The sequence below is a fragment of the Chiloscyllium plagiosum genome, unplaced genomic scaffold (genome assembly GCF_037043375.1).
Source record: "Chiloscyllium plagiosum isolate Xiang-an unplaced genomic scaffold, Cpla_swu_hap1 HiC_scaffold_21, whole genome shotgun sequence".
Taxonomy (NCBI): domain Eukaryota; kingdom Metazoa; phylum Chordata; class Chondrichthyes; order Orectolobiformes; family Hemiscylliidae; genus Chiloscyllium; species Chiloscyllium plagiosum.
The window spans coordinates 29,223,549-29,247,061 of NW_028270159.1; the positions used below are offsets into that span (position 1 = coordinate 29,223,549).

General features: G+C 39.7%; 1 protein-coding gene across 1 annotated transcript in view; it reads right to left on the reverse strand.

The window, feature by feature from the left end:
* Positions 1–5,545: 5,545 nt before the first annotated feature.
* The window catches only part of lhx6a (LIM homeobox 6a), a 58,140-nt gene continuing 40,172 nt past the window's right edge, over positions 5,546–23,513 (reverse strand). Inside the window, exons 7-9 of the mRNA XM_043720107.2 lie at positions 23,013–23,108; positions 11,857–12,031; positions 5,546–9,457 (exon numbers count right to left, since the gene is read on the reverse strand). Coding sequence (XP_043576042.1) covers positions 9,378–9,457; positions 11,857–12,031; positions 23,013–23,108 — 351 coding nt within the window. The 3' untranslated portion in view covers positions 5,546–9,377. The remainder of the gene's footprint in view (positions 9,458–11,856; positions 12,032–23,012; positions 23,109–23,513) is intronic.

The following is a 23,513-nucleotide window of genomic DNA, read 5'->3' on the forward strand; positions in this document are numbered from 1 at the left end:
GTGAAGTGACAGCAGTGAAAGAAAATCATTCATTGAACAGGTGTATGGTGACAAAGCTGAATTGTTTACAATAAAAAAGAGTTCAATGTCAAACAATGGAAATGCAGAGGGTATCTTCAAATATCGCAAGGGTAAGATGAGAAGGAATGGGATCAAAGGAAGGGGGAAGAGGATTTAAAAGTAATTATCTAATGACACAAGTGTGGGAATAGGAGCAAAAGTAACCTTATAACAGCAGATAAGAGGAACAAACACTCCAGATAGAGTCATAAGATGTATAGCATGGAAACAGACTCTCCAGTCCAACTTGTCCATGCCAACAAGGTATCCCAAGCCAATCTAGTCCCACCTGCCAGCAACCACCCCATATCCCTCTAAACCCTTCCTATTCATATTCCCATCCATATTCCTTTTAGATGTTGCAATTGTACTAGCCTCCACCACTTCCTCTGGCACCCCTTTCCACTCATACACCCTCTGCATGAAAAAGTTGCCCCTTAGGTCTCTTTTATATCTTTCCCCTCTCACCCTAAACCTATGCCCTCTAGTTCTGAACTCCCCCACCTCAGGTAAAACACCTTGTCTATTTACCCTATCCATGCCCCTCATGATTTTATAAATCTCTATAAGGTCACCCCTCAGCCTCCGATGTTCCAGGGAAAACAGCCCCAGCCTATTCAACCTCTCTCTATAGCTCAAATTCTCCAACCTTGGCAACATCCTCGTAAATCTTTTCTGAACTCTTTCAAGGTTCACAATATCCTTCCGATAGGAAGGAGACCAGAATTGCATGCACTATTCCAAAAGCAGCCTAACCAATGTCCTGTACAACCACAACATGACCTCCTAACTCTTGTGCTCAAAACCAATACTCTGACCAATAAAGGAAAGCATACCAAACGCCTTCTTCACTATCCTATCTACCTGCGACTCTACCTTTAAGGAGCTGTGAACCTGCATTCCAAGGTCTCTTTGTTAAGCAACACTCCCTAAGACCTTACCATTAAGTGTATAAGTCCTGCTAAGATTTACTTTCCCAAAATCCAGCACCTCGCATTTATCTAAATTAAACTCCATCTGCCACTCCACAGCCCATTGATCCATCTGATCAAGATCCCATTGTAATTCGAGGTAACCTTCTTTGTCCATTGCACCCCCAATTTTGGTGTCATCTGCAAACTTACTAACTATACCTCTTATGCTCACATCCAAATCATTTATATAAATGATGAAAATTAGTGAACCCAGCACTGATCCTTGTGGCACTCCATTGGTCACAGGCCTCCAGTCTGAAAAACAACCTCCACCATCACCCTGTGTCTTCTACCTTGGAGCCAGTTTCGTATACAAATTGCTAGTATTCCACGTGATCTCACCTTGCTAACCAGTCTCCCATGGGGAACCTTGCCGAACACCTTACTGAAGTCCATACAGATCACGTCTTCTGCACTGCCCTCATCAATCCTCCTTGTTACTTCTTCAAAAAACTCAATCAAGCTTGTGAGGCATGATTTCCTATACACAAAGCCACATTGACTATCCCTAATCAGTCCTCGCATTTCCAAATACATGTACATCTTGTCCCTCAGGAAACCCTCCAACAACTTGCCCACCACTGATGTCAGGCTCACCGGTCTATAGTGACTATAGTATAGTCACACAAAGGCCGTCTTGCTGATCTTTGAGGGGCCCTATACTCTCCCTAGTTACCCTTTTGTCCTTACTGTAATTGTAAAAACCCTTTGGATTCTCTTTAACTCTATTTGGCAAAGCTATCTCATGTCTCTTTTTTTTTGCTCTCCAGATTTTCCTCTTCAGTGTACACCTACTGCCTTTATACTCTAAGGATTCACTTGATCTATCCTGTCTATACCTGACATATGCTTCCTTCTTTTTCATAACCAAACACTCAATTTCTTTAGTCATCCAGCATTCTCTATACCTACTAGTCTTTCCTTTCACCCTAACAGGAATATACTGTCTCTGGACTCTTGTTATCTCGTTTCTGAAGGCTTCCCATTTTCCAGCCGTCCCTTCACCTGCAAACATCTACCCCTAACCAGCTTTCGAAAGTTCTTGCCTAATACCATCAAAATTAGCCTTTTTCCAATTTAGAACTTCAACTTTTAGATCTGGACTATCCCTTTCCATCACTATTTTAAAACTAATAGAATTATGGTTGCTGGGCCCAAAGTGCTCCCCCACTGATGCTTCAGTCATCTGCTCTTCCTTATTTCTCAAGAGTAGGTAAAATTTTGCACCTTTTCTAGTAGGTACATCCACATACTGAATCAGAAATTTTTCTTGTACATGCTTAACAAATTCCTCTCCATCTAAACCATTAACACTATGGTAGTTCCAGTCTATATTTGAAAAGTTAAAATCCCCTACCATAACCACCCTATTATTCTTACAAATAACTAAGATCCCCTTACAAATCAAGAAAAGAATATAGAAATTATAAAAAAAACCTTTCAAATCTGAAGCAGGAGCAATGAAAAATAAATGCATTAATTTCCAGCTTCAAAATCAGAGTGGTTACCCAGCAAATGAAACTCATTGATTGCTGCCCTGGACGTCCATGATGACCATCATTCCCCAATATCTAATGACACTCCATGGGCATCAAAGAGGCAAATTGAGTGAGGTGAAGGTGACTGGAGGAGCTGTAGAGGTGGTGCAGGAACAGGATAGGTGATGAGGTAAGCTGACAGAGTAGGAAACGCAGAGGGCAGGAAGGTTATTCAGAGTGGTAATAAAAAGAAGGTAGATAAGATAGACAAATCTCTAGGATCTTATGTAGTATCTAAAGGTGGAAAGAAACATGCACATGGAGAGATTAATCATAATTTTCCAAAAGCCTTTCAGGCAAATTTGAAATGTCATTTCATTATTTAAAAAGGAGGATTAGAGAGACCGAATAACTACAAACGTTAATGTCAGTTGTGGGCAAGTTACTGGAAGTCAATTTTCAAGAGCGAAGTGACTAAGCATTTGAAGAAGTATGGATTGATCAAAGACTGCATATTTATGAAGGCTAGGTCATACCTGATCAATGCAGTTGAATATTTTGTGTTTATTGACAAAGTAGTCAGAGGCGTTTTCATGGGTACCTTCTTTATCGTCTTCTTCTTCAGAAATGATTTGGAGATGCCGGTGATGGACCAGGGTGTACAAAGTTAAAAATCACATAACACCTGGTTATATTCCAACAGGTTATTTGGAAGCACTAGCTTTCGGAGCACTGCTCCTTCATCAGGCGATTGTCCACAACCACCTGATGAAGAAGCAGTGCTCCAAAAGCTACTGCTTCCAAATAAACCTGTTGGACTATAACCTGGTGTTGGATCATTTGAGAAAGTTACACACAGCTTCTGTTTTGAATAACATTTGTAACATAGCAAAATGTGCTATGGTGTTTCATAGAGTCATAGAGATGTACAGTACAGAAACAGACCCTTCAGTCCAACTCATCTATGACGACCAGATATCGTAAATTAATCCAGTCCCATTTGCCAGCACTCGGCCATCTCCCTGAAAACCCTTTCCATTCATATACCCATCCAGATGCCTTTTAAATGTTGTAATTGTACCAGCCTCCACCACTTAACGCTGGCAATTCATTCCATACATACACCACGCTCTGTTTGACAAAGTTGTCCCTTAGGTTCCTTTTAAATCTTTCCTCTCTCACCCTAAACCTATGGCCTCTAGTTCTGGACTCCCCCACCCCAAAGAAAAGATCATGTCTGTTTATCCTATCAATGCCTCTCATGATTTCATAAATCTCTATAAGGTGACCCTTCAGCCTCCAACGCCCCAGGGTAAACAGCCCCAGCCTATTCAACTTCTCCCTACAGTTCAAACCCTCAAACATCCTTGTAAATCTTTTCTGAACCCTTTCAAGTTTCACAACATCCTTCCTATAGCAAGGAGACAAAAATTGCACACAATATTCCAAAAGTGGCCAAACCAATGTCCTGTACAGCCACAACATGACCTCTCAACTCCTATACTCAATGTTCTGACTAATAAAGGATAGCATACCAAACACCTCATTCACTATCCACTTTAGATTATTAGCAGAACTTACAATGCACAGAGTTGCAGGTAACTCGTGATTAGTAATTGGTTTGAAAATAAGGCAAAGAGATATGATAAGTGTGTCCCACCATCTACAAGGCACAAATCAGGAGTATAAGAATAGTTGCCACTTACCTGGACAGGTGCAACTCCAACAACTCAAGAAACTTTACATCATCCATTGGCATCACATCCACAAGCATCCACTCCCTCTGACTTTAGATAGCAGCAGCGTGTACCATCTACAAGATGCACTGCAGAAGTTTGCACAAGTTCCTCAGATAGCACCTTACAAACCTAAGACTATTTCTATCTAGAAGCACAAGGGCAGCAGATACATGGAAATACTACCATCTGCACGTTCCCTCCAAGTAACTCACCATCCTGGCCTGGAAATATATTGGTGTTCCTGCACTGTTTTTGGGTCAACATCCTGGAATTTCATCACTAATGGCATTGTGGGTGTAGCTATACCACATGGACTGGCGCGGTTCAAGAAGGCAGCTCAGTCCCATCTTCTCAATGGCAACTAGGAATGGGTAGTAAATGCTGGCCAGCCAGTGATGCCCACATCTGGGGGCATTTTTAAAAAAATACCAAGACATAATTGTTGCATCATACACTAATCACACAGAAAAAACCAAGTTGATAATCCAGTCAGCTATTTTGCTCCTCTTCTTTGTATATTACCACTGCAATATTTGTTGTTAAACGAATTGTGTATTCTTTACCAAGCTTTGGAAAGTGAGTATGCTTTATATAACAAAGTATTTTTTTTCAGGTTGCTGCTGAGCCTGTGGCACCACCAACAGCCAAACACTAAAGGTGCACAATATCTTCTACTGAAGTTGTGAAATCTAACTTGTAACATGACCTAACTGGAGTTCACAGCACTGAAACCACCAATTAGAGAGAATCTTTCATAAAGCAGTTCTGTGTTTTAGAGCATAAAAAAATATAGCCTTTTGTTTGATTATTTTTCACATAGTCACCAACAGTATTTGTGCTATCGTGACTATATGTTTATCTACACAGTTACGCACTTTATCAATCATTGGAGTACTACAAGTTAGTGGCCCTACTGACATTATCAACATTACCTGATTGTTTTCCTCGTTGGTAGGAGTTAACAGAGTGAGGGCATGGTGCAAAACTTCACAATTACTCAGCTAAGTCCATAATCAAAAGGAATCCATTTCAGTGTCCAATCAGCATTAATAATGTGTGGATTTATTGTGTTTCTCCATGTGATAAATTTTTCCCACCTCAACCTCAGCACTTAGATTCCAAGCACAGATTGGACACTTTTCAATAAGCAGAAGCGCTAAAACAGAAACAATCACTCTAGGTCTGGGCTGACCTCATACTTCTCCAGTTTATTCAGGGAGATTGATGTAGACCTAACTTCTCAAATCAAAAACTTTGGAGAAGTAAAATAAACTTAGATTAGTAGAGGCGTAAATTCGTCAAAGTGGCAGCACTTTTATTGCATTTAATCACACATAATACATTAACAATGCACAGTAAAAGTCTAAATGTTACAAAAACTGAAAATTTTAAAAGTGCTTACAGAAGTTTATATTTTACAATAAATACTTGATTAACAGTGTCTTGACATTTTAAAAGTAGCATCCATTTTGTAATGGTAATTGTTGTAAGCCAAGACATGTTGAATCATCACATGCGAAAACAAACAATTTACATTTGGATTAAAAACGCTTTAAACATCTATGTACAAGAACACATATGACAAGACATGATTTAGGCTTCAGCAAAATCTGTGATCTAGAGTGAAACCTCTTTTTTTCAGATTACAAAGTTGTTCATACGATGACAGTATGCTTGGAAAGAAGTAAACAATTTATTTTTCATCATAACAAAATAACGTGGTCATTGTGCTTCATTACTCTAGCCTGGATGGTTCTTGTAAACCTTTACATTTTCATTCAGCGTAGAATAAACAATAAACATGCCTGTATGAGGTAAGATGATTCAGCCAATGTTCTGTGGTTAAATTGCTGATACATTACTTGCTGGAATTGTTTCTGAATCCCGTTATGCTATAAATGATGAGATCTACACAACTTGATTTCCTTTATGGTAAAATGTGTAAAATTCTGACAAAGTATTTAGCTAGTTCCACAGCTTATTGTTTCCTCACCACTCCAGCCAGCCAGACAGGCATAACAATGACCTGTCTGCATCCTCTATTAGTCACTTCTGCAAGTTAAAATACAGGATGACTACAAGTCCAAGTATATCAGATAAAGTGGAACCTCTGGCACTACAAGTGGATATGTGAGCCATTAGTAACCAAACAAGTCTTCTCAATGAAGAACAGCAAACTGTATCTTTCTTTACTAGAGGTACTTTTTAAAGTAACCTGTTCAGACGTGTTACCACACACCTCTATAGCAAGAGTGACAAACCCAGATCTTCCCGCTCAGTGGAAGGGATCAATGTGCAACAAAAGCCCATCTTTCCCTACTCTATACGTGCTAGGAATGGATCAGCTACTGGTCAGAATGTGGGAGTGAGATGTTACACTAAAATGCGAGACACATTCTGGCCTGGTTTAAGTTCAGAAATTAAGCACTCAGTTTGATTTTTTTTAAGCACCAAGGTGACTCAAGTCCTCAATCTGAAGCTAGGTAAATATAACACTGTACATTCCTTCTGATTTTAATTAACAGTGGTCACTCATTTCAACCTACTGGCCCACTTTTAATTCTAAACAGGTTTGTAAAATGAGTAAATGGTATAATTTGAGGTCTTCCTGCAGGAGATGTTTTATTTAGGAATTTAAATTGCCGACATCAGCATAAATAATCCACTGAAAGGGATATCCTGAAAAGAGCGAGAGAGACTCTGCTATACTGTGTAGTTACACTGAAGTTAACTAAATCCAATTTGTGCATGCTTATCTTAAGTAGAATGATACCCTCTTTTTGTTGAGAAATAAAATAATTTTTTGAAATTTTAAAAATGTAAATCTCATCTTATCATTCACTGGTTCATATTCTTGTTACTTTTACTCTTACATTACTAGCAAACAGGTCCCAAGATCTGGCAAGCTCTGGCTACATTAGTGCAGAGCCACAGTAAGCTGCATCTAGAAACAAATGAGATTGATTACCCATGTGAACCGAGAAGGAGAATATTGATAAATTAGGCAAGAACTATTTATGTGAACTAAAATTGGCAATAAATATTCAGTTTTGATCTCTGGCCATTTCTCTTGTATTTATCATATGCTTCACAGAGAGTTGGCAAGCAATATTAATTTGTTTCTGGCATCAGAGAAAAGTATCACTTACTTAAATGTTTCAGTTTTCAACTGATTCAGTCCCATTTCTTTACTCCTCTCATGAAAGCCCTGACACTTAATGGGGTATGGTTCAATCACCCAAGTGATGAATTTTAATTTGTGACTCTAGAAAGAATGCCCGAGTTCAGGCTATTTGATATTGCAAGTATTCTGTCCACTCTTGCACACTTGCCCAGCACAGGTCACAACATAGCAGCGGAGAGCAGAATCTTTCACAAATATATACCCTCCCTAACTTTGATCAATTGAGAAAATCACAGAGGACCTTCTGTTACTATGGCTGAGATCACCAAATCAGTGCAGCTCGGGATCAAACATAAATGCCTTTGGTCTGTTTATCCCAGTATCAAAATTAATAAACTGCACTGGAAGGTCAGCCTCACCAAGTGTTTTAATCATTCCCATTAAGCCAACAATCCCATTTACAAAGACAACCCAGTTTGATCTATCTGATAGTTTTATAATGATCACATTGGACATTCTGCATCATATTTCTTCAATCATTATTTGAACAAATGAAGACAGCTAATGTAGGCTTCCTTTTCCTCTGAGACATCATTTATTCATGTCACATGAAAAGAACATTTTGTACAACAAATTCCAGCCAGTGATTGTAGCTGAACTGGTCTGGGACACAATCAAATGTTTTGTTTAAATGCAATATGATGGATAAGGAAGATTAGTTTTTGCTGAGTTTCTATTTCAAACATTAAGTAACCCAAATTTTAGCTGAGCTGAACTGGACATTATTGGTTGTAACTAGACTTTAATTATTGGTATGAGTTTGTAGCTTACTAAGATTAAGCCATAGTAAACCACTGAGAGCCATGTGCAACTCATGAACCCAAAAGCTGGGCCTATTCTCTGATAGTTACCTATTTTTCTGAGCTAACAAGCCCCATTATTTATCTTGTTTAAAATACAGACATATTTTAACAGCTTACTAAAATTCATTTTGAAAACTGAAGTCAACAAAATTATATTACTGTGTGAGGTATTCAAAGTGGCACCATACTGTTGCTGCAGGGTAATGTGTTCTCCATGCAGTGAGTAAACTCACTGTTGATATGGACTGGCTGATCTGTAAGAGGTACAATAACGGAAAGGGATGGGGAAGTTTTCATTTGCAAATCATTTTGAAAAAAATCACCCAAAATAGAGCCCCAAAGCTATGAATCTTTTTAACATGGACTGGAGTACTTTGTCCATGACTTGAGTCGAAGCAATGCCAGTTATTATTTTGCAAGTGATTTTGGGATCTGAAAAATACCAATCCAAGAAATGCAGTACCAGTGAACCATCCACATTGAGTGATGTTAGACCGAGATGTTTAAAGATGACCAGTTGTTGCTAATATTGGGAGGCATGAGCTACAATGCAGAATGCCTCTTCATACTGCTTTGTCAATAAAGAAAAAGGAAGTGAAACAAAGTTCAAAGTCATTTCACCTCAGGCCAAATGTTACCGATACAATGCAGAGGTGATTGGTCAAAGTAGCTGCTTTAACCACCTCTGGTGTAGAAAAAACATTAATACTGTCACTAGAAACAAAATGACAAAAACATTGTTTTATCATTGAGGTCGGTCCTTATCCTGACAAAATCAAAAGGTCCAGCCTTCGGATTAGTGAAATGGTCTTTAGACAATGAACAAAGAGCAAAATACTATAAATGCTGGAAAACAAGTCTGGCAAAGGGTCCACGCCTAAAAGGGTAATTTGTCTGTTGTCTGCAGAGGTCCTGTTGGCTGAGAGTATTTCCAGCATTTTCTAATCTTGTTTCCTTATATAATGAATTGAATTTAGTACAGTTAGAAAACCAAGCCATGTGAACAGGATGTAGATAGGTCATCGCATCTTAGTACATGACTTAGAAATTACACAAGTGGGATTTATGAATTAAATTTTTGCTTGTCACACGATCCATGAATGCCATCTGTTCTTCAATGACTGTTTTCGGTGGAGGGATCAACGGCTGATTGGCAATTGTGGCAGAGCCAAAGCTTGGTGTGGAATAGACTGTGTTGTCAATACTGAAAATGGATGGCCTAAAAACAAGAGGAGAGCAAATATAGCAATACATTTGAATATAGCACATTAGCACTGCAGAAGAATTTACATGGTAAAAGTATGATATCATTGATATAGGGACAAGATAATCACAGTTAATGATTTTAAAAGATGAGAGACTAGTTCATGAAAGATTAATGTTGGTAGTCATAGGAATTTGGGTGTCCTCGCACATGAAGCACAAAATTAACATATATGTACAAAAAGCAATTATGTAGAAAATTGGTATTTCAGCTTTTATTCCAAGGACGCTGGCATATAAGACAAAAGAGCTCTTGCTGCAATTATGCAGTACTTCAGTAAGTCCATTTCAGGATAATTGTATACACATTGATCACCTCACATAAGGAAGTATATACTTGCATTAGAGTGAATGCAAAGTAAAGTAAATTGATTTTATGGAATGAAAGGACTGTGCTATGAAATGCAGAAAATTCAGAGGATCCAGGCAGGCTTATACACTTGATGGTAAGGCCCTGGGGAGTGCTGCTGAACAAAGAGACCTTGGAATGCAGGTTCATAGTTCCTTAAAAGTGGAGTCACAGGTAGGTAGGATAGTGAAGAAGGCATTTGGTATGCTTTCCTTTATTGGTCAGTGCATTGGGTATAGGAGTTGGGAGGTCATGTTGAGGCTGTATGGGACATGAGGCCACTTTTGGAATACTGCACTCAATTCTGGTCTCCCTGCTATAGAAAGGATGTTGCGAAACTTGAAAGGTTCAGAAAACATTTTTAAGGATATTGCCAGGATTGGATGGATTGAGCCATAGGGAGAGGCTGATTAGGTTGGAGCTACTTTCCCAGGAGTGTCAAAAGCTGACGGGTGACCTTATAGAAGTTTATAAAATCTTGAGGAGTGAATAGCCAAGGTCTGCATGTATGGAATGAGTTACCAGAGGAAGTGGTGAAAGCAGGTATAATTGCAGCATTTAAAAGGCATCTGGATGTGTACATGAATAGGAAGGGTCTAGAGAGATATGGGCCAAATACTGGCAAATGGGATTAGATTAATTTAGGATATCTGGTTGGCATTATCGAGTTGGACCAAAAGATCTGATTCAATGCTGTACAGCTCTATGACTCTATGACTTGACAGAATAGGTGCTGAGAAGCCATTTCACTGATTGAGAAGTTAGAATGAGGGATTACAAGCACAAAGTAAGGTGTCAACCATTTGCACTGAGATGCATGTCAAATATTAATGAACATGTAAACTGAGTGATCACTAAGGTTCCCATTCTGATTCACTATTAACCTGCTAGACATTAAGTTGAAAATCTGGGTCAAACCTTGTATGTGAAATTCCTTTGTTACTTTAAATGAAGTAATGAAACTCAGTGTGTTTGTATTCTAAGAAACAAAGTGCCTCTTTTTTGAAAAGAATGAAAAGCTTTCATTACACATTAGTTCAAACTGTCTCAGGCTAAAGAAAAATTCAAGACAATTGCTTCCCAGATTTGTGTCAACATGATTCTAAACTCCACAAGTCTGGGAGAATCTATTTCAGTTGCTGGACAGTCGATAGGAATTAATGATGTTAATTACAAACTAGAGAAAAACAGTAACTATAAATAAGTTCACTTCCAATTAATAGTATAACAAGTGTATAAACTGGTTGGAGATGGTCTGAAAAAATTTAACTTTCTACTTAGCACACACTATTGTGTTGTAAAGTTAACTTCAGTGATATCACTATATATAAATGGTGTATAAATGAAAAATTCAATGAAATTGCTTAAAAACCAATTCTGTGGCAATTCATATCACCAAACAACTACTCATGATGAATGCTATTGGGCCCATCTTAGTTCACACATTTCAGAAAATAATCAAGAGCTCCCAATCCACATATCTTCCACCTGGATCTTGGAAAATGAATCAAGTTTTTTCATATTTATTCTACAACCCTAAATTCTCCAACATTTCAAATGGTGGTCACTGTGTAAATAACTTATTCCCTGTATCGCTTCCATTAATGTTAGCCTACTATAATTTACTATGAAGTAGTGCTTCAGATTTACATTCCAGTGCCAATTAATATCCCACATGCTGTCAACGACTACCACATACTCTTTGTCTTTCAAGAGTTACAGTTTTGCATCTTTCCATCTAACTAAACTCTCTGGTGTCAGGTAACAGATCTAAGGTTAATAGCTCCTTTCTATGTTGGCATCAGGGCCTAGATTAACCAAAATCATCTCCGGCACTCAGGGTGCTCAATTCAGTAGAACACAACTTGGCTTTAATTGTTTTATCTGATAAATATTGTATTTATCACCAATATTTTACACATACGCAGAATTCCACATAACAGGATAAGAAGGTCATTAGAATATTATTCAAATAAAGGGGAACAGGATGTAACACGTCTACTTACTTTCCACATAACCATGAAGTGCCACCATCCTGGTCCGCTCATGGTGACTGAAAGCTTGGTAATGAATGTCCTCTGATAGGGACGGAGGAAGGCGTGACCGAGGGGGACCTGGTTGACCTACTGCATGTTGTGGAGTATGCTTTTTGTGTCGTGCTCTGCAGTTTTGAAACCAGACCTACAATAGCAACAGATACATTCCATCATGGTACCCCATGGTAAAAGCTTCAATGGAGCTGAATGATCAGAAGTCTTTTCAACTGCACAAAAGTATAAAGTTCACACAAACTTAAGAGCCATCTAAAATACCGCATTGAGTCGTGAAGATATAAATAAATTAGTTACCAAGTATAAATACAAACACAACATAGGCGTATGCTCAAAGCAATCGGTAGGAGTTTATTCATAATAAGGAGGACCAGTGCATACTCAGAGGGTTCAATAGCTTCCTTCAGTGGTGGGTGATTCTACTATGTATAAACAGAATAGAGGGGAATTATAATTTTGTACAGCCATGTAACATACAATTTTGATCTCCAGATGGGCAAAGAGTAAATTAAGGAAACCCAGGCTGACCACTGCAGTTCAATGCACATGTCCTTTTTGTGACTGCAGTGTTTAACTTTGGACAGGTGGATGCAAAAGAGTTGGAAATCAACTTATTGCTGCAAATACATGGGCATATCATGGCAGGACACAGTCATCGACTCAGAGGTCCTAGAGCTTATCAATTCCATCAGAATACGTTCATCACAAAGTCAATAACATTTGCACTGATTTGGCTATGTTCATCGAACAAATGACACCCATATGCCCAAAGACTTTCTTTCTAGTGATCTAGCCACTGAGTCATGACCTCCTGCATGTCCATACTTCAGTTACAGGGACACCTGCAAATGAAATATGAAGATTGACATCAGCACTGACAACTGAAAGACAGTCACTAATGGTCATGATCTCCAAAGAGCATCGGAAGAGGCAATAGAAATGGAAAACTCAGCTTTCCAGAGCAAGCAGAGGCCAGTCATAGTCAGAGAGTCATAGAGATGTACAACACGGAAACACACCCTTTGGTCCAACTCGTCCATGCTGACCAGATATCCCAACCCAATTTAGTCCCACCTACCAGCACCCAACCCATATCCATCCAAACCCTTCTTATCCATAAACCCATCCAGATGCCTTTTTAAATGTTGCAATTGTACTAGCCACCACCACTTCCTCTGGCAGCTCATTCCATACACGTACCACCCTCTGCGTGAAAACGTTGCCCTCTAGGTCGCTTTTATATCTTTCACCTCTCACCCTAAACCTATGCCCTCAAGTTCTGGACTCCCCCACCTGGGAAGACACTTTGTCCATTTATCCTATTCATGCCCCTCATGATTTGATAAACCTCTATAAGGTCACACCTCAGCCTTTGATGCTCCAGGGAAAACAGCCCCAGCCTGTTCAGCCTCTCCCTGTAGCTAAGATCCTCCAACCCTGGCAACATCTTTGTAAATCTTTTCTGAACCCTACCCTGACCAGAATTGCAAGCAATATTCCAAAAATGGCCTAACCGATGTCCTGTACAGCTGCAACATGACCTCCCAACTCCTGTACTCAATACAGTGACCATTAAATGTAAGCATACCAATCGCCTTCTTCACTATCCTACCTGCGACCCCACTTTCAAGGAGCTATGAAACTGCACTCCAAGGTCTCTTTGTTCAATAACACTCCCGAGGACCTTGCCATTAAGTGTATAAGTCCTGCTATGATTTGCTTTCCCAAAATACAGCACCTTGCATTTATCTAAATTAAACTCCACCTGCCACTCCTCAGCCCATTGACCCATCTGATCAAGATCCCGTTATAATCTGAGGTAACCTTCTTCGCTGTTCACTACACCTCCAATTTTGGTGTCATCTGCAAACTTACTTACTATACCTCTTATGCTCACATCCAAATCATTTATATAAATGACAAAAAGTGGTTTACCCAGCACCTATCCATTGGTCACAGGCCTCCAGTCTGAAAAACAACCCTCACCACCACCCTCTGTCTTCTACCTTTGAGTCAGTTCTCTATCCAAATGGCTAGTTCTCCCTGCATTCCATGAGATCTAACCTTGCTAACCAGTCTCCCATGGGGAAACTTGTCAAAAGCCTTACTGAAGTCCATATAGATCATGTCCACCACTCTGCCCTCATCAATCTTCTTTGCTACTGCTTCAAAAAACTCAATCAAGTTTGTGAGATGTGATTTCCCACACACAAAGTCATGTTGACTATCCCTAATCACTCCTTGCTTTTCCAAATACATGTACATCCTGTCCCTCAGGATTCCCTCCAACAACTTGCCCACCACCGCCGTCAGGCACACTGGTCTATAGTTCCCTGGCTTGTCCTTATCACCTTTCTTAAACAGTGGCACCACGGTAGCCAACCTCCAGTCTTCCGGCACCTCACCTGTGACTATCAATAATACAAATGTCTCAGCAATGGGCACAGCAATCACTTCCCTAACTTCCTACAGAGTTCTGAGGTACACCTGATCATTTATCATTTACCTGAGAATGTATCCATTTTTATGTGTTTCAAGACATCCAGCACCTCCTCCTCTGTAATATGGACATTTTTCAAGATGCCACCTTCTAGTTCCTGACATTCTACTTCTTCCATGTTCTTTTATACCATAAACACTGATGCAAAATACTCGTTTAATATCTTCCTCCATCTCCTGTGGCTCCTCACAAAACTTGCTGATCTTTGAGGGGCCCTATTCTCTCCCTAGTTACCCTTTTGTCCTTAATGGTATTTGTAAAAACTCTTTGGACTCTCCTTAACTCTATTTGCCAAAGTTATAGAACATAGAACATAGAACATTTCAGCGCAGTACAGGCCCTTCGGCCCTTGATGTTGCGCCGCCCTGTCATACTAATCTGAAGCCCATCCCCCTTAGATTATTCCATGTACGTCCATATGCCTGTCCAATGATGACTTAAATGCACTTAAACTTGGTGAATCTACTACCGTTGCAGGCAAAGCATTCCATACCCTTACTACTCTTTGAGTAAAGAAAGTACCTCTGACATCTGTCTTATACCTATCTCCCCTCACTTTAAAGTTGTGTCCCCTCGTGTTTGCCATTCCCATACTTGGAAAAAGGCTCTCCCTGTCCACCCTATCTAACCCTCTGATTATCTTGTATGTCTCTATTAAGTCACCTCTCAACCTTCTTCTCTCTAACGAGAACAGCCTCAAGGCCCTCAGCCTTTCCTCCTAAGACATTCCTTCCATACCAGGCAATATCCTAATAAATCTCCTCTGCACCTTTTCCAAAGCTTCCACATCCTTCTTATAATGCGGTGACTAGAACTGTACACAATACTCCAAGTGTGGCCGTACCAGAGCTTTGTACAGCTGCAGCATAATCTCCTGGTTCCGGAACTCAATCTCTCTATTAATAAAGGCCAAAACACTGTATGCCTTCTTAACAACCCTGTCAATCTGGGTGGCAACTTTCAGGGATCTGTATACATGGACACCAAGATCTCTCTGCTCATCTGCACTCCCAAGAATCTTACCATTAGTGCAGTACTTTGCATTCCAATTACTCCGTCTAAAGTGCATCACCTCACACTTGTCCACATTAAACTCCATTTGCCACCTCTCAGCCCAGCTCTGCGTCCTATCTATGTCTCTCTGCAACCTATTACATCCTTCGTCACTATCCACAACTCCACCAACCTTAGTGCCATCCACAAATTTACTAACCCACCCTTCTAAGCCCTCATCCAGGTCATTTATAAAAATGATGAACAGCAGTGAACCCAACACCGACCCTTGCGGGACGCCGCTAGTAACTGGACACCAAGATGAACATGTTCCATCAACTACAACCCTCTGTTTTCTTTCAGCAAGCCAATTACTGATCCAAACTGCAGTGTCTCCCACAATCCCATTCCTCTGCATTTTGTCTAATAGCCTACTGTGGGGAATCGTAACGAACACCTTGCTGAAATCCATATACACCACATCAACCGGTTTACTCTCATCTACCTGTTTGGTCACTTTGTCAAAAACTCAATAAGATTCATTAGGCACGACCTACTCTTCACAAAACCGTTCTGACTGTCCCTGATCAGATTATTCTTTTCTAGATGGTTATAAATCCTATCTCTTATAACCTTTTCCAACACTTTACCAACAACTGAAGTGAGACTCACTGATCTGTAATTACCAGGGTTGTCTCTATTACCCTTTTTGAACAAGAGAACCACATTTGCTATCTTCCTTTTTGTCTCATGTCTCCTTTTTGCCCTCCTGATTTCCCTCTTTAAGTATACTCCTTCTGCCTTTATACCCTAAGAATTCATTTGATCTATTTTGTCTATACCTGACATATTCTTCCTTCTTTTTCTTAACCAAATACTCAACTTCTTTAGTCATCCAGGATTCCCTGCACCTACCAGCCTTTCCTTTCACCCTGACAGGAATATACTGTCTCTGGACTCTTGTAATCTCATTTCTGAAGGCTTCCCATTTTTCAGCCAGCCCTTCACCTGCGAACATCTGCCCCCAATCAGCTTTTGAAAGTTCTTGCCTAATACCGTCAAAGTTGGCCTTCCTCCAATTTAGAACTTCAACTGTTCGATCTAGTCTATCCTTTTCCATCATTACTTTAAAACTAATAGAATTATAGTCGCTGGCCCCAAAGTGCTCCTCCACTGACACCTCAGTCACCTGCCCTGCCTTATTTCCCAAGAGGGTGCCAAGTTTTAAGATCATAAGATGTAGGAGTGGAAATAAGGCCATTTGGCCCATCGAGTCCACTCTGCCATTCAATCATGGCTGATGGCCATTTCAACACCACTTACCCACACTCTCCCCATATCCCTTAATTCCTTGCGAGATTACTAATTTATCAATCTCTGCCTTGAAGACATTTAATGTCCCGGCCTCCACTGTGCTCCATGGCAATGAATTCCGGAGGCCCACCACTCTCTGACTGAAGAAATGTCTCCTCATTTCCATTTTAAATTAACCCTCTCTAATTCTAAGGCTGTGCAAACAGGTCCTAGTATCCCCGCCTGATGGAAACAAATTCCCAGCATCTGCCTTTTCTAAGCCATGCATTATCTTATAAGTTTCTATTAGATCTCCCCTCAACCTCTAAACTCTCATGAATACAATCCCAGGATCCTCAGCCATTCATCATATGTTCGGCCTACCATTCTAGGGATCATCCATGTGAATCTACACTGGACACGGTCCAGTGCCACTATGTCCTTCCTGAAGTTTGTGGCGTAAAACTGAACACAGTATTCTATATGGGGCCTAACCCGAGCTTTATACAGTCTCAGTAGCACATCGCTGCTTTTACATTCCAACCCTCTTGAGATAAAAGAGTTTTGCACCTTCTCTAGTAGTTACATCCACATATTGAATCAGCAAATTTTCTTGTTCACACTTAACAAGTTCCTTTCCATCTAAACCTTTAACACTATGGCAGTCCCAGTCTATATTTGGAAAGTTAAAATCCCCGAACATAACTACCCTATTATTCTTACAGATAACTGAGATCTCCTTACAAACTTGTTTTTCAATTTCCTGCTGACTATTAGGGGGTCTATAATACAATCCCAATAAGGTGATCATCCCTTTCTTATTTCTCAGTTCCACCCAAATAACTTCCTCGGATGTATTTCCAAGAATATCCTCCCTCAGCACAGCTGTAATGCTATCCCTTATCAAAAACGCCACTCCCCCTCCTCTCTTGCCTCCCTTTCTGTCCTTCCTGTTGCATTTGTAACCTGGAACATTAAGCTGCCAGTCTTATCCATCCCTGAGTAATCAGTAATTGCTATGATATCCCAGTCCCATGTTCCTAACCATGCCTTGAGTTCATCTGCCTTCCCTGTTAGACCTCTTGCATTGAAATAAATACAGTTTAATTTATCAGTCCTCCCTTGTTCACTGCTCTGTTCCTGCCTGCCCTGACTGTTTGACTCACTTCTTTTCTCAATTGTACCAGTCTCAGATTGATCTCTTTACTCGCTATCTCCCTGGATTTCACCACGTCCCTCACCACCACCACCCCCCCCCCCAACAACTTTACTAATTTAAACTCTCCTGAGCAGCTCCAGCAAATCTCCCTGCCAGTATTGTAGTTCCCTTCCAATTCATGTGAAATCTGTTTGTCTTGTACAGGTCACTCCTACCCCAGAAGAGATTCCAGTTATCCAAAAATGTGAATCTTGCTCCACCTTCCCAGCCCATTGCCTTCCTCTATAGGAAATGCAGCAGCAAGTGTCATGCAAGGCTTATGAGCCACACTAGCTGATGCTTAACATGGAATTGACCAGCACATCACCACACAAGACCGAAGGCTGCCAAGCAATTCTGAAACCTGCCCAGGTGATTTTGCTTCCTGGGCTTCAATAACGTGATACCAGTCCACCTCCTGGTGGAGAAAAATTGACAAGGGACAGCTGTTAGGCTCAGGAAGTTTTCATATCCATGGTAAGGGGAAGGGGTTCTTGAGAGGGTTTTGTGACAGAAGGGAGATGGGGAAGTCTGTAGCAGAGGTGACTTAATGGGGTGCTATTACTCCTGGCCCCAAGGAAATATAAAGAATCTGTTTGGGACTCAATTTCTTGGCAGATCCTTTCCCTATTCAGTCCTGTGGGAAAGCTATTGTGCCAGTCTTGCCCCTGTGGTATCATCAAATTCCATTTGTCAAATTTAATGTTTAGCTTCTTTCAGAAATTGTTATTCAATCAATTGGATCTGGGCAGTTTGAGTACAGTTACTACATTAATACACGTTCTCATCAAAAATCACTGGAAAACTAACAAGCACAGGGATTGATTTACCTCTACCTAAGCCAGGGTGCTGATGCCAGTTGGGGAATTCCTACCTCAGTGCAACTCAGCTAACTAGTAGAGATCAGGGATTTAACATGAAACATCCAATCTCCAAAACTTATCTTCTTACTGGATGTGCTGGCAGAGTCATAGGGAGCAAGGGTTGAAGTTCACAGCCACATCTGAGTTCAAATTACTGTGATTCAGGTCTGTTCGTTTTTATCTTCTTCAGTATTATAGTGTCAACCAGGGTTAGCTTTAAACAACCACAATATCTTAATGTTCCGGTTAAGTGCATTCATGGCTTTTACTTTAGTTTAAAATGCCTCATATTAGTGAACACTGATTGCACCATTGAGGAATGAATCTGAAATTCAGAATAGTGAATCTAAAAATTATCATTTCAAAGCAGAATGTCTGATTTGGATAGCAGGAAATAACATTTATAATAAAATGTCTGGATTTAAACTCCTCAACATATCAACACCTCAGTACCACTCTACTATAATTCAAGGTAAAGATTGTTGCTACACAATCGAGGTGGCAATTATTGTCAGACATATGGAAAACAGATAGAATGATATCAACAAGCAAATTACATTGGAACCCCTCCCTGCATCTTGGCTGCCAGTGGGTGTCTGTGTTCCATCATTTTCATCATGAAAGCCAAATTCTGTAAGGTGATGAAAGTTACTCTTGGAATCTGGAGATGTGTAATTTCTTCCGGGCTGAAATTTTCCTTTTCAATATTTGTCACTTTGGAAGATCTGTCTGAATTTGACATAAATCAACTCGCAGTTCACCAATAATATGGACTGAACTGGAAAGAAAACAGATCCTAAGAAGAACAAACTATGTTTTGGGAATACAGGACAATTTAGATACAGAAGAGCAGTCATGGACCACATGAATCAAATATGGCAAAGCTCAGAACCAGACAACAAAGAGGGATGAACTCATTGCACTGGAACCTGCTTTGATTCTTAGTTCATCCAAGACTGGAAGGTAACTGAACTCCGATTGTTTGACAAGTGGAATTTTCCAACCCTGATCATTTTACATTATACTCCAATGAAACATGTTTTCACTTACACAACATTCCACGTAATCTGAAAATGTTAATACTGATGGAAAATTGTTTTTAAAAAATTCCCAAAAATATAAAATACGCAATAGTGGAGCAATAATAAGTGTTCATGTCTCAGGCGTATGAAGATTGCACAAGACAGGAATCAGGTGATAAAAAACATCACACTGAGCAACTGTGAACTGATCAACATGAGTACCAAGGGCATTTCTGAGTTATAATGATCCACATCTTAAGATGTATATAACACTATTGCCAAGTCAGGTACTCTGTAAATCCATGCCAATATATGCAGATTGAGTGAGATCATTCCAATATTATCGCCATATTTAGAATATTTCTTGCATTTTATGAGTATGAATCACAAGTCATACTTAATATGGAGCCAGAACATTTATATTACTCTTGACTTTCATTCAACTCATATTAATGGACTCTATGCAGTAATGATTATGGTTTTATTATAAAACCATCACATAGATGTTGCATTGCAAATTAGTTTGAAATGACAGAATTAAAATTATATTTTCAATTTAAATCAATTCTGATTTCAGAATTGATGTTAGCTGATTTACATTGTGCATCTTATGATTTTATTAAACAAATTGTTAGTTTGTATAATATTATGAAACATATTGACCGAAGTTTTTGAGCAATAGAATTTACATTGAATGGTTTGGTGATACAGTGGCTTCTAAAACCTCACCCTGCCTATGCCACTCTGCTATTTAAGAAAGGTGAGAGGGAGAATCATAGAATTCTTGCCCAGTTAATAAAGTATCTGTTGTCAGGAAATGCTGGGGTTTATTATCAAAGATAGACTGACTGAACACCTTCTCAAACAGAGCCAGCATGAATTTGTAAACCATAAAACCATAAGACAAAAGAGCAGAAATTAGGCCATTTGGCCCATCGAGTCTGCCCTGCCATTCAGTCATGGCTGATAGGTTTTTCAACCCCAATTTCCCACTTTCTCCCTGTAACCTTTGATCCCCTTGGCAATTTAGAACTTATCTATCTCTGTTTTAAATATACTCAATGATATGGTCTCCACAGCCTTCTGTGGCAATACATTCCACAGATTCACCACTGTCTGGCTAAAAACATTTCTCCTTATCTCCATTCTAAGGCTGACTCTCCTGCCAAATGGTGGGTCACAACTGACAAACTAATAGAAATTTTTGAAGTGGTCACCAAAGTAATGTTTGAGGAATGTCTACGGATGTTATTTGTAGAAGGCATTTCCAGAAGGCATTTGATAATATCTCACATAAAAGGTGATCAGCTAAATTTGAAGCTCACGAAATTGAAGGCAAGTTATCAATCGCTTTGGAAAATTGTGTGATCAGCAGGAGACAGGATAGAGATAATGGGCAGATGTTCTCATTGTCTGTATGTAACTGGTGGTGAACAGTACTGGCCTGTGTTGGGGCCTCAATAATTTACAAGTTTACTGAAAGCTTAGGTAATGGCTTAAAAAACCCGACATATCCAAGTTTGCCAATACGATGAACATAGGTGGCATTCTCAGGAACGTACTTGAGAGCTACTACATTGAGCTAATAAACTGAGCAAATGGGCAAAATCCATGATAAATAGATTTCAATGTAAATAAATGTGAGGCCATCCACTTTGCACCTAAAAACAGAACTATTTCCTAAAATAATGAAGATCTAACAATGATAAAGACTTGGGGTCCATGTACATGATTGTTAAAATGTCATGTACTGGGTATAGACAATAATCAAATTAACAGCTAACTAGCGAGTGAATAGAAGTTATGTTAAAATTATAGATAGTTCTGCTTGGTTCAAACTTTGAGCACTGTGAGTAGACTAAGAACCATACCCCAGGAAGATGCGCAGCACAGATTCACTAGAATAACATATTGACTCGATAGTTGAAGTATATGGAGAGATTACATGAGTTAGGATGGTGTTCACTGGATTTTAAGAGTTTAAAGCATGCTTTTCGAGTTTGGGGAGGCTCAAGCAAAGGAAATATTCTGCATGTTGGAGCCATGGTTTTTCAGTTGGAAAACATTATCTGAGCACTAATTGTCCGTTCGAGAGCCATAATTGACGATGGGACAGGAGCCTTTCCATGAGCCTTTTCTCCATAGTATTAATCAGGGTGGAGGAGGGAATGTAGTATGAACCCACCTACCATGTTGCAACCCCCTTAACTATCTAGATTAGAGTGGTGCTGGAAAAGCACAGCAGGTCAGGCAGCATTCGAGAGGCAGAAAAATCAACGTTTTGGGCAAAAACGCTGATTTTCCTGCTCCTTGGATGCTGCCTGACCTGCTGTGCTTTTCCAGCACCACTCTAATCTAGACTCTGATTTCCAGCATCTGCAGTCCTCGCTTTTACCCTCTTAACTATCCTCTTACTATGAAATGTTCCCACAGGAAAGATTATTAATGTCCACTTTCAATGTCTTCTGTAATGAAAACCACCCCCAGCAGCCAAAATAATAGAATGAAGCAAATTCTGGGAACTCGCTGTATCTATAACCCTGCTAGATCATAGAACCACAAAATAAAAACACAGTAATTATTCTGAATACTAAAATAGTTAATAAAATGGTTGATACAATGGCCATCGAACCATGAGCAGGCAGGGGCAGTGATGTCAGCAGGTGGAGATAGTTCAGGATGCATGTCCGCATGAGCTGCACAGTGATGTCAGCACCAGTGCGTGTGTGGACTGTCACAGAAAAGCAATGACCAATCTCCCATGCTGGCTCAGCCACTTCTCATGCTGCCAGCCATGATCTTGTGTTAATTCAGTCTGGGGTGGAGGCAGGGGAGAAAGTTGCTGCTTAGAGAAAAAAATGCCTCAGTTCGGCATAATCTTTCAGAAGTGTATATGATCAGAAGCAGTGTGTATAATCCCAGTTTGATTCTGTTGCCATTGCCATATTTGTGACGGTAAACTGTTACTGCCATTTCATCGCTGAATAGTGACATCACACTGAAACACTGTTCCTGTCCATGTGTATTCATTCTTCCACCTGTTGGCATTCACAATAAAAGTGTCCAAATAAAAATGGTCAACAATTATCATTTCATTATATCTTGTCATTCTTAATGAATGATTAATCCAAAAGAAAAATACTTATTCTTTGATATTAGAGATATTCAATGGTGTGTCAATTCTGCAGCTACCTAATTTCGAAATGTCTGTACATTCTTCATTATGTTATAAGTATTCATACCTGGATAACACGCCTGCTCAAACCAGTCATATCTGCAAGCTTCTGAAGTGTTTGTGCATCAGGATTATTGTCTTGTGCAAACTGTGCCTGCATCACCTGTACACAGAGAGTGTGAAAGGTACTGTCAGCAAAGGCAAAGTGCAAGGTAAGGTTTGTAAGACAGTGTCTCCTACTTGACATCAATTCTTATCTAGTAAAAGGTAAATAAAGTAATTGACAAGGTGATAAAAATGTAGCAACTGTCATGAGATCTACATTTTGTAACAGGATGTTGCTATGATGGATTAGAATCCAAAATTTGAAATGGCCTGAGAAGAGTAATTCTGATCATTTTGCATACACTTGACACTCTTTGATTTTGATCATCTTGGGCCAGGAGTCCCTTTAGTAAATCAGTGCTCTTTCAAAAATAAAGACGGTATTTATAAATAATTTTTCACGACTGTCTTACTCTAATGATAGCTTACTTGCCAGGAATATGCCTTTCTATATAGAATCTGG